Source organism: Tupaia chinensis, unplaced genomic scaffold, assembly GCF_000334495.1.
Source record: "Tupaia chinensis unplaced genomic scaffold, TupChi_1.0 Scaffold000473_1, whole genome shotgun sequence".
NCBI lineage: Eukaryota > Metazoa > Chordata > Mammalia > Scandentia > Tupaiidae > Tupaia > Tupaia belangeri.
Window position 1 is genome coordinate 629,841 of NW_006159982.1, and position 12,234 is coordinate 642,074.

The 12,234-nt window shown below is 42.3% G+C and overlaps 1 protein-coding gene across 8 annotated transcripts in view; it reads left to right on the forward strand.

Moving 5' to 3' along the window:
• Positions 1–12,234, forward strand: part of PROX1 (prospero homeobox 1) — a 55,866-nt gene that overhangs the window by 23,356 nt on the left and 20,276 nt on the right. For 7 of the 8 annotated variants that reach the window (XM_006155819.3, XM_006155820.3, XM_014590648.2 and 4 more), the window contains one exon: positions 1,129–1,323. In XM_006155819.3, coding sequence (XP_006155881.1) covers positions 1,129–1,323 — 195 coding nt within the window. Of the gene's footprint in view, positions 1–1,128; positions 1,324–1,664; positions 2,602–12,234 lie in introns of those variants that run through there. The other variant, XM_027774711.1, reaches the window with a different exon arrangement.

Below are 12,234 nucleotides of genomic sequence, written 5' to 3' on the forward strand. Positions count from 1 at the left end.
TGTATCATTTGGGTGGTAAGTCATGTGGCTTGTCATCTCTAGTAGTTGAGAGTAATAACTCATCCAAAATTCTATGGCTTGAATGAATTTCATGAAAATATATGAGGAGGTCTTCAGAGAAAATGCATACTATTAAAAACTGCATAGGGACCAGCATTTGGTGTAATGGCTATGTCACTGGACTCCCATGTAGTCGACCATGGTTCGAGTCCCAGGCCCAGTGGCTTAAACTCACGCTGGGCACGTGGGTGTGCACATCCAAGATCCCGAGAAGAGAATGGAGGAGAAGGGATTGTGACATTGCCATCTCCCCTGGGAGGGTGATTTCTTGCTTTCTGTCTCTTTCTGTCTTTCTGGCAAGTGCACATGCCCTATAGCAAAAACCGCTCCCAAAAAAAAAAAAAAACCCTGCATGAATGTCAAAAATTTTTGTACCATTCCGTTTTTCCACAAACTTCTTGAAGTCTCTTCATACAAATGCAATTTGTTCTTTAGAAACAAAAGCTTCAGATACTAACAAACTTTAGTAATGCTTCAGATACTTAAAAATTTGTTGTACTGAAAGATGAAGAACAATGTTAGTTTTGAAAAGGATAAGGCCTGCCCTGTAGCGTAGTGGTTAAGCACTGTACAATGAGCGCTGGATCCCACATGACTGACCATGGTTCAAATCCAGACCCCAACAGCTTGAAACATATGCTGAAGGCATGTGTATACCTGCCCCAAATCCTGACAGAATAGAGAAATGGAGGAAAAAGTATTGCAACATGACCACTCCCTATTAGGAGGTGTATGCTCACTCTCTCCTTCTCTCTCTCTCTCTCTCTTGCACACATGCCCTCTGGCAATGAAAATTATAAAATACATTGGGCTTAAGGAAAATCTGGATTTGAATGTAAGTTTTCCACTTGAAATATGGAGGGTTGTGATGTGATTTCCATTATCAATAGGTTTTAATAATATCTTGTAAGTATATTAAGTCTCTTGCCTCTCTTGCCACCATGATGGAATGAAATACATACCTTTCCAAGGAAAAGGGGCAGGGAACTTTAGAAATGCTTCAGATACTTAAAAATAAATGAAGAAAATGGCAATGTTCTTATTCTTTTCAACATTTAAATTTAACAGTTCAACAGATGCATAACCTCTCAGCTCATCAAGTGGTTTAGCAATTTCCGTGAGTTTTACTACATTCAGATGGAGAAATATGCACGTCAAGCCATCAACGATGGAGTCACCAGTACTGAAGAGCTGTCCATAACCAGAGACTGTGAGCTGTACAGAGCTCTGAACATGCACTACAATAAAGCAAATGACTTTGAGGTAGGAACTAATCTTTACTTTTTGTCATCTACCTTTTCATTTTTTAAAAAATATTAATTTTCTTTTGTAATGCCCCCAGCGCTACTTTTGTGTTGGTTTCTCACGTAAACATTTCCGAGCAGAGTAATAGCAAGGATAATTCCCCACTGGAATCATGGGAAATGACCTACTCCCACTTCCTTTCCCATTCCCTGGCTTTTTAGCTTGTATGGAAGACCCACTTGGCCACAGAAAAGGGAACTGGAGAATAAAAATAAAATAAAATAAAAAAATTTAAAAGAAAAAAGAAAAAAGAAAAAAAATGGCAGCAAAGAACAAACACAAGGTGATTTCTTTTCCAGGGATGACGTTCCTGTTCCAGCAGGCCTTCTCATTTTTAGGTTCTGAGATGTCTATTGGACCTGCTATGTGCTATGTACAATGGTAGCTACACAAATTGTTTTCTGTATAAGTTGAGAGGTATTCATGGGGGAATTATTCCAAGGTTTCTAACTTTAATCGACATGTATTTCCTTTATGGAGAAAGTGGTATGATAATTTACTAAGTGCAAATCCTAAAAGATCCCTCAGCCTCTTTTTTTTTTGTCTTTAGTTCTGTTTCTGTTCTTTTTAGAGGAAAGACCTGTATTTATTTTGCACACATTCACAAGCAAGTTGAGCTTTGTTCATAGGCTCTCATACATAAGTACATATCTCTACAGCATGCATATTCTAGATACACACAAAGCAGTGTAGACAATTCCCAGAAAGCAATATCCATGCAACAATGAAAGATGTGTGGCTATGAGTAAGGCATTTCTTTATAGGCTAATGTGGTGCCTCAGCAAACGGTTTTCATCGCAACATGATGACTCTCTATGAGACAACGCTAGCAAATCTCCCAGTACTCACAAAGGCATTTGCTGAGCCCTGCTGACTGAGGCCACAATAGTTGGAGGTGGGAATGTAGCAAGAGTTCTGCAGGCTGAGCCCCCATGAGGAGAGGAGACAGGCTGTGCCTAGACAGAGTTGGTCCATTTCTCGTATTACCTTGGCTAGATGCTGTGCCACCCTGAGGGTAGACATTTTTTCTCCCACATCTGTTCATGCAGGGAACTTATGTTCATGGTTTTGCTTGCCTCATGTAAATAAGTAGTCAAGAAAGCCCAGGAAGTTCTTACTTTTGAAGGAGGGAAGGGAACCCCGCTCTGACCTTATCAATAAAGAGACCTGACACCCTCAGTGCTCCCCCTATTTGCTCATTCCTTTTCGGCCCTTCTCCCCACCATTCTTGGGCCTCGCAGATCAGTTATGGTGGCTTATGAATTGATGTGGGAGTTCAGTGATAGGGAAGTCAGGTTTTCTTTGAAAGTTTGAATACGTATTCTGCAAGTTACCAATTTATCTTTGCTACCTAAGACCAATATATTTTTTTGCCAGACATGCTGTAAATGAAGTTTTTCTTCTGCTGAACACATTAAAAATGCGGATTTTTGGTGTCCACTATTTTAAAACCTCTGTTAAAGTTTCCATTGTAACAGAGCATTGGTTTACTATATTGATAGGACCCTAAGCAGATTTCTTCTTAAGCTGAAGAATATGGTTATGGCTAAAGATTTTAAAGAAATCTTATTAAGAGCTTCATTTCTTTTCCCTCCTTTCTGATAAGTTTATTGCTCTAAACCTTAAGCTAAAAGACGTGTGTGCTGTGTGCTGGTGAATTATTTACTTTATATTAGGACATAAATATTCATTTGGCAGCATGCATCGAAATTTATAAAAGTGTTGTCCAAGATTCATGAGATGATTTTTGTGTTTTTTTTGCTGTAGAACACATTCAAGAGAACAAATCCTTGAAGTACACATTAGGATTTTTAGGATTGTTTAAACATTACCTGGTTAGAACTTAATCCCCCCACTCCCAGCACCAGGGTCAAAGTGACACAAATAGGGGATGGCTGGCATCAAGAAGTACCCAACAAGCTGCTGCATTTAGCATCATCTAAATCCTCCTTTAATATGATTAACCTTGGATATTTCTCTTTTTGTGAATCATGGCCACTTCCAGCCAGGCCACCTCTCCTTTATCTGCAATGTCTATTTTAAGACTGCTTCCCTGCAAGGAGTATGGGGCCTGGGTAGGAATTCAGTCACTTCTCATGTGACTTCGAACGAGTTCTTGGACTATTCTGGGTCTAATTTTTCCTTCACTCAAAACTAGGCTCTTTCTGGAATAAAGAAACAGGAGCATGGAGTGTACCCTGCCCATCTCCCCACGAGCACATACACAGAAACGATCCTAATATCACTGAGCAACCTCTCAGTTTGGCACATTTCCTAACAAAAGCTTCAGATAAGGTGATCTTTTCTTTTCCATGCCTTTGTGCATGGAGGTCACTACTTAAGTGAGATGCTTAAAAAGCCACTATCCTTATCATTGTAGCTTTACCAGTGTGGGCCGTGGCTGCCAGCCAAGAGTAGACCCAGCACCTCGAACGGAATACCTCACTGATACTGCATGCATTGCTTTATTTTTGTATTTAAGTCTCGCTTTGTAGGATCTAGCAAAACGAACCTGTAGCTTAAGTATGAACACATGGCAAAGACTGCCAAGTGGAGACCTGTCCACCTTGTTTCTTTTTAAATTTTTAGACAGAGGTGGAGCAGGGTAGGTAGAGAAACACTGAAGTTATGTTTCCAGATGCCCCAAGATCCAGTCAGTTCCAAAAAGTATAATACCCCAGGACCAGCAGTTAGCATAATGGCTATGTTGCTGGACTCCCATGTAGTCGACCGCGGTTTGCGTCCTGGACCCAGTGGCTTAAGACTCACGCCAGGCGCATGTGCATGCGTGCCCAAGATCCCAAGAGGAGAAGGGATTGTGGCGTGGCCATCCCCCCTGGGGGGTGATTTCTCACTTTCTATCTCTGTCTGGCGAGCACACGTGCCCTATAGCAAAAAGAAAAAACAAACCAAAAAAAACCTCTCCAAAAAAGTATAATACCCCAACTGAGTATTAACCGGCCAAATAATAAAGCATCTTATTGTTTGCATTTTTCAAATTTCTCAGTCAGTTAGTAGGAGTCACAGCATAGCTTGCATTGAATGACACTTACTAATGTTCCAGGCACGCTGGTGTTTAGTCACATTAGCTTATTTAATGTGGGCAATGACACCGATACTAATATAATACCAAGAACGACTTCATTTTGCCTATGCACTTGACCGTCTTTCAAGTTATTCTAAATGAGCAGGACAGGAGAGCGAGGAGAAAGAGAAAGGGGTTGGAGGATAAGGTCACACTTTCCCTCTTTCACTACTTTTTCCTTCCTCCTTTCTCTTCACTACACCTTGTCTTTTTTCAGCTTTCTGTTTCATCTCTGCCTTGGTCATAAGCTCTCTGGGGGTAACTCTGTTTTGCTTAGCACCATCCCCCGCCAGCCCCTGCTGCTGATGGCTTCAAGGCTAGAGAGGTTGCTGACCCCTGGCCCATAGGAAAATAAAGCAGATGGGGAAGGTTTATCAAGAGCCAAGAGGGAGTGGCTCGAATCTCCTCGTCTAGCCCTGCGCTTCCTGGCCTTTATGAGTCAGGACCTTCTAAGTGACAGGAGAGCATGTCCTGGCTTTTGTATCAGTTTACACAATTGCCAGGATTCTTGGCACAACATGCAGACTTAGGGTGGTGAGAGTTTGAGAAGACCCAGGAGATGTGGAAGAAGACACTAGAGGGAAAAAAAAAAAAAAAAAAAGAACAAAGCAACACTTTTAGTTTGTGTTAAAAGGAGAAGAGAAGAGTTGACCACATCCCACAGGCCGGGATGTCTTGCTTCTGAACATGAGTTTATGAAACTGTGCAGGAGAGGGGGGTTCAGTTCTGAGCTGCATCTTTCACTCCTGCTTCTCACATTTAATGAGACTGGCAACAATAAATTTGTCTTTCCAGGTGTTATGGTATATATTTCCATGCTTCATTCTCACTTCACTTTGAAGCACTTCCAGAAAATTTTTTATGGGGAGGGAGAGGAGGTTTGGGATTCCTTCCCAGTTTTTAAATCATACTGATACTCCTGACTTTTGGGGCAAATGAGTTGGGTTTTATTGCTTTTTTGATTCTCTCGCAAGTTAGTTTAGAAAGCTGGTTTACCTGTTTTGCAAAGAACTCAACTAAGGCAACTTGTATACCTCACGAAGGTTAACTAAACTATTTAAGGAACCACAATACATATCACGATAGATTCAACTGTATTACCTAGACCAGCCACTTTATATGGTGCCGCTAAGAAAGGCAGGATGATCTGCAGGTTGGGGACTTTGGAACACCCTGGGTATAGGTTGAGAAGAGAATATGATAGGTGCCTCATCCAGGCATGCTGAGAACGCGTTCTCATTCTGCGGTACCATAAGGAAGCACTTCCCCGCACCATGGTAAGCCAGGCATCCCTTATCGGTCCCTATTTACCTATAGGCAGAGTCCAAGTTCCCAGTAAGAGCGACTAATCTCCCTTGAATTCACTGAAAGCACAAGTTTTGTAGATGCAAGGCTTAGAAACAACTACAATGGGGAACTTGATTCATTCATTAGTGAGCTTGTAAATGCCATTTCCTCGGATACTAATGTCTCACTGGGAAGATGCCCTACCTATCAAAGAACCTGTGGACTTGGTATTTTTCTACGTGACACATGACAGGTAAGAAGGGCACTTCCACAGACTCTTCCTATGTTTTCCCACTTTCCTCTTGGAAATAGAAAATTAAAAAGCAGCCCACTCCTCCCAACACGCACACGTGCTCAGTCACTGAATATATTCTCAATACCCTGCCCACTCCCCCACCCCCTTCCTAGCCCACGCCCGCTTTCGACAAAACCCACATTTAAGAAGATTTAATATATTTGGAAGTCTTTCATTCTCAGTGTCATCTCTTTAAAGAAAAATGAGGACAGGTGGATTTAGGAAGCGCTTCCCTCTGCTCCAAATAGATACTTAAATATGAGTGATCATTTGGAAAACTGGCACATGAGCGAAAACCTTTTACTGCCGTTGCTGTCTTTTGGCCTCAAAGCCGCTGAGCTGTTTAAATGATCACACAACACACTCTTGGTAGGTGGCGAGGAGGAAAAGAAACCCGTAGCATTTCTTCCCTTGCCAGTTTCTCCATTGACAAGCCAAATTGATCTTTTAAGAGACTCAATGAATGCTCTCTAAATCTATGTACACACATGGCTGTCTGGGAACATATTCCTTGTGCAGCATGATTGCCTGCGATTTGAAGGAGAAAGCAGTAAAAGCCCCAGGTTCGAAGTGGGGTTGGAAGATGGGGGTGGGGGAGAGGTAGAATTCTGTGTGTGCATGAGGCTTCATTTCTGCACCGCTGTCCTTTGGGATTCAAGGTGTTCATCAGTATAATGAAGCGGGCCCATTGATTTATCATCTATTTGGTAATGTCATTGCATTTTTAGCTCCCTGTGTCTTTTTTGTCATTGGGTTACATTCAAGCACAGTAAGATCAACTTTAAAACCTCCTTACTCAACAGCTTTATTAGTTATAGCATTGCATGACCTTTCTCAACATTCTTAAAGAAAAAGATACAGTGTAATGTCGCTTTACTTTGCTTATTGTCCTTTGTTGGGGTGAACAAAGCATTTTCTACAGTGGCTATAGCACATAATTATACAGCTTTCAATAGCAGTGTCTTGGCACATATCAAAGTTCAGAGGAGCCTTTAGAAAAAAAAAAAAAAAGATGTTTTGTGGCAGCCTAGGGAGGGTCTCATCTTTCCTTCAGAAAATAGTTCAAGGCTCTTCTGTCAAGCTTCCCTACTTAGAGCTTTTTCTCCTCCTGCTTCATAAAGTTTAAAGGGGATTCAGTGGAGTTCTATGATCTATTTCCTTTGAAAGATTGTTCCTCGGCACAGAGAGGCCCTTTGACTTCAAGAGTTCACAGATTCATGTCTTTAGGTATCATATGTCTGACCTTATCAGTTACTCCATTTAATGTAGGAGAAAAAGTCTCCACTCTTTGTGTTTGTCTGTTTTGCCTCTGTGAAATGATTTGGTGAAAAGACCATCCTTTTTAACACACCACTGAGAGGCCGTTTCTGACTGTAACCTACCCTGTGGCTTTTCTCTCTCTAAAAAAAAAAAAAAAAAAAAAAAAAAAATTGTCCTTGTGTTTTGTGTATGGATGAGTTCACAGTGAGAATAGAATTATACAAGGGCAGGCGCACACACAAAAAAAAATCTTTTGCTTTCCTCCTTTTCCTATCCCCCCACCTCAATGATCTATTGGCTCGCCCGGTGGCTGTACCCCAACAGGCGAAGCCATTTAGCAAACACACAGGTAGCAGCTCGGGTGCTGGGACAGCAGTGGGTTTTCCCTTGCTTCGACCTACCCCTAAGGCCTTCATTGCGTAACCCCCCCCTGTTGTTTTTTTCTCACAAAAAAAAAAAAAAAAAAAAAAAAAAAAAAAAAAATTGTCCTTGTGTTTTGTGTATGGATGAGTTCACAGTGAGAATAGAATTATACAAGGGCAGGCGCACACACAAAAAAAAATCTTTTGCTTTCCTCCTTTTCCTATCCCCCCACCTCAATGATCTATTGGCTCGCCCGGTGGCTGTACCCCAACAGGCGAAGCCATTTAGCAAACACACAGGTAGCAGCTCGGGTGCTGGGACAGCAGTGGGTTTTCCCTTGCTTCGACCTACCCCTAAGGCCTTCATAATTAATTGTCCTTCAGAGAGGAGGAAAGTTCAGAAACAGAGTGTGGAGTGATGTCTATTGTCTGACATTCAGTTCTCCTTGCCTTCGCTCTTTTTCTTCGTCCCACAAAGGGTTATCAATAGGAGAAAGCGGGCAAGTTCTCTTCTGAGAGCTGCTGGTGGCGGCTCTACCTTTCAGTGGGCTGTTATCATTGTATCCAGCCTATCCTGGATGAAATGTCTGGAAAAGTTCTAACGACCTTTTGAAAGCAAGCCTGTTTATTGAGTCTACATTAAACAAACTCATTTTGCAAACCAAAGCCTGTTCCTCCGAAGTGGGTGATGCCTTTTCACCTGCCAGATAACATTTGAAATCAAATTTCTTCAACCCCCTTCCTCCCCTTCCCAGGATGTTATTTAACTTTCGCAGGTTGGTTCTTTATCAATCACAGAGCGGAAAATGTAATGATCATTCCCCTCTTCCTCTTAACTATTATCAATATCCATTTGCCAACGATACGTCTTTTTGCAAACATCCTTTGTGGTTAAGCACAGGAGTTTAATTCTTGAAAGTAGATTATCCTAGTTTAAAAATATTGTTTCGCCTTCGATGATCGCCTGAAGCCAATCTTCAATGCTATTTTGTGAGATGACATAAAACAAATACAATCTGTTCTTCCCCCTCCACCCCCCCAATTTTTGGCTGAGTCACAAAATAAAGATGCAAAATGGAGACAGCTATTTGAGAAGTCTAGGAAAAGGAGAACCATCTATTAATGATCATTATACTACTGTTCCTGTTAAATAGGGTGAAGCCAAGAAAAACAAATAGAATCGTTCTTCCGAGGAGCAGTTGAACTAGCAAATTAGAAAGGTTTTAAAATAACTGCATTATAGTGTTCATGGCAACTTCAAGGCTGAAGGGAACCATATTTATTTAAAGGAAATCTCTGTGTCCCCGGTAGCAGTGTCTTTTGGAGGAAGAGACCTACAGGAAGACCAGAATCAATTCTGTCCCTGTCACCCTTTGAAAACAATTTCACAACAGACCTTTTGGTTTTTAAAGAGAACCTGTATATGGAAGTTGACACAACTAATATAGTCATACCAAAAAGGGGGTCATAAAAAATTAAAGTTATTCTTATGAATCTTTCATGAGAAGCAATGAAAAGGGACACTAGTGTAGCCAAGTCCTTTGTGCTAGAAGCTCTTCTTCCGGGCTCTGAGCTATTGTTCTTTCAGCTCCTCAAACAGACTTTCACTTTCAAACTGACAAAAGTCACTTAAAAGCCAGACAGCTGTACTAACACACCCACCTTACTGAGCGGGAGCCACAGGCAGGTGACAAGGCCTGCTGGGAGACCTTGTTTAAAATGAGCAGGGGTGGCTTTCTTGTGCCTTAACGTTGCTTTGCACTCACTCTGAGATGACCCATTTATTGCGAATGTCTGCCCCCGCCCCTCGCAAGAGGTTCCCCCAAATATTGCTCACATGGTCTTTACAGTGTGAAATGTTGACTTCCACAACTGTGTGTACCGTAGGTGAGATGGCTAGGGTCGGTCAATGGAAGTTGGGACACTTGCAGCTGCAGTCAGGGCAGTTTGACTGGTGACACTCCACAGCTACTCCCCCCTCTTTACCCAGTCTCTTCCGCTCAGTTCAAATCTTCCGGAAGCTTTTCAGCTCTCTGTTGCCTCATCAGGAGTCGCTGGGATGGGATGGAAAACACCCATGAAAGATGGGTACAAGGTGCACCTTAGGATTTAAGTTACAGATATGGCCAAATAGGTAGGTCGTGCTGCCTGCATCCCAGCCCTCATGGTGGGCCATGGTGAGTCCTCCCCGTGTGTGTGTATTACAGGCCTCCCCTCCCCTGTCACCTTGTGTACAGTCTGGTCTGTGACACTGATGGTGATTATGTCATTATTTTGCTCTGGGGGCCCTGGCACATCTGCAGAGCCCAAGCACATCTTCTTTGTTGCGCTGGCAAATGTCCCACACCGCAAATGCTTCATTAGCCCTGCTGCCGGCCTCCTTGCCAGACGCCAGCGCCCAAATCCAGGCTTCTTTTTGCTCCATTCTTTTGTGTAGCTGATGATCATGTATTCATCTTCCCGGTTCTTTCCATTTTCCTCGACTTCTGAACTCCAGATGTCCCAGTTTTCTTACCCAAATCACTCCAAAGTCGACAATGAGAAACAAGGTGACTCTTAACCCTGAACCCTTCCCCACGCCTGACCACCTCGCCTACTTTTTTATTCCCCCAATGAATAGGGACTTTGAATAGCTCCCCACCGTGAGGACTCAGGTTTTCAAACTTGCAATTTGAAAAGACACCAAGTGGTTGCCTCCTGTGTAAGAAGACAGTAGCTGGGTTAGAATGAGGGGCTATTAGATATTGCTTATTATGTGAGTGCCTCTCTGCTCCGTCTCCACCTCTAGCCCCCTCCCTCTCTTCTTGGCTCCCGTGTTTGCTTCTGCACATTGCCCATTTTACCAATTTTCAGAAAGCAGTTTAGAATGGAAGTACCGAAAATATTCTTCATGCCTCGCTGTGCATGTTATTGTCGTCTGAAGGTTCCTTTTCTCGAAATGGAATCTTCATCTCCACTCTACCCTCTCCCAGAATCCACAGGCCCCCACACCCAGCTGTCATAACCTCCCTGAGCCTAACAAGAACCTATTACTAGTTACTTAAAGTAATTAACACTCAGCAGTTTTGGAAAGAAGCTAACCCGTTGTCCCTGTAAAGTTTTATTCTATATATTTAAAGAGCCGCAACGTGTGTGAGGGTGTTCTGGTTCCTGCATTAACTGCAGTAAATTTTAGAGCTTAATATCTTGGGCCGTGATGGGTACTACATAATTGGTATGTTTAATTTCCCCTTAAATTTGAATTAATTGATCTGTGTTAGCGTATTACGAGCTGCTTCCTTAATAGAGAGTTTAACCAGTTTGTATCCCTTAATCACTGCCACATAGGATGTTTGAAATATCTGTCTTTGAGTAAAACATAATAGTTTAGTTTTGAGGTATAAAGGAATAGATTCATATTCTTTATAGGAATCACGGTCAGATCATTGCCCTGTGTTCTAATCTAAAAATCTTAGAAGGAGCACCCTGTTAAGGATGAAGGGGAACTCTCTCCAAGGATGAGTTGCCATGTGGTCCCTGAGATACAAATACACACCAAAGATGGTAAATATGCCTGAACCCTGTTCTGATCAAGGTAAGGAAAAAAGTGGTCAGATCATTGGGCCACCAACCCCACTGTCAGCCCTGGGAAGGAAGCATGTCCAGAGAGACTGGTAGCTGTCAGTGAATCATTTTCAAGACTCAGTATGCACCCAGAAATTCCTCATCGCTCAATATTAGATCATTATGGCTTCATTACCGATAGGTTTGTTTAAACCTTTTTTTCAGTTTAACCCTGTTCTCGGAATATACCACTCCTCCAGATAATCATTCTCTGAATTTGTTACCTGCTGTGAAAATAGTACCCTCTGTTTATGGCTCTCGAAGTGATTCCCCTGCTACTCCACAGGGATATCCCTTGTTATAATATCCCTGGATTTGTGAACAAGGTTGCGGCCATATTCTCCATTTCCTTTCTGATTTTTATAGACTTTGATCATTACTCTCTCTTAATCTTCATCTTTCCAGATTAAGGAGCTCTAATCCTTTTTAAAAGCCTAATCTCATACAGTAAGTGGGCTGCCTCTGATCATTTTAGCTGCCCTTCTGTAATGCGCTTCCGGCCTGCCTGTTTGCCTGAGGGACAGTTGCAATTACTACTAAACCATGGGGCAGAATTCCAGGTGTGGCAGCCACACCATAGTTTGCTGATGGTGCTTCACATACACCCTGTGGAACTTTCTGATCACCACACCACGGTTTGGTGATGGTGCCTCAGGTACACCCAGTAGAACTTTCTGATCACCTCAGAAGTTGATCTTCAGAGGTTGGATTTCTTGGAGTAGTAACTCATTGTCACTCATTGATTAAATCCATCCTAGGAGACTGATTCATCAGATGTCTGGCAAGTTTTCTGGCAAATCTGACTGTGTCTACGGGACACATCCAGTCCAATAACCAATGGGCAGATCCACCCTGCCATCCAGATGTTTTCAATGTTTCTGTAGATAAAATGTTGGGATATCCGATCTCCTGAGGAGATAGATACCCTTAATCTTAGATTTGAGTCTCTGAAAATGACAACCTTCCTAAGCAGGAAT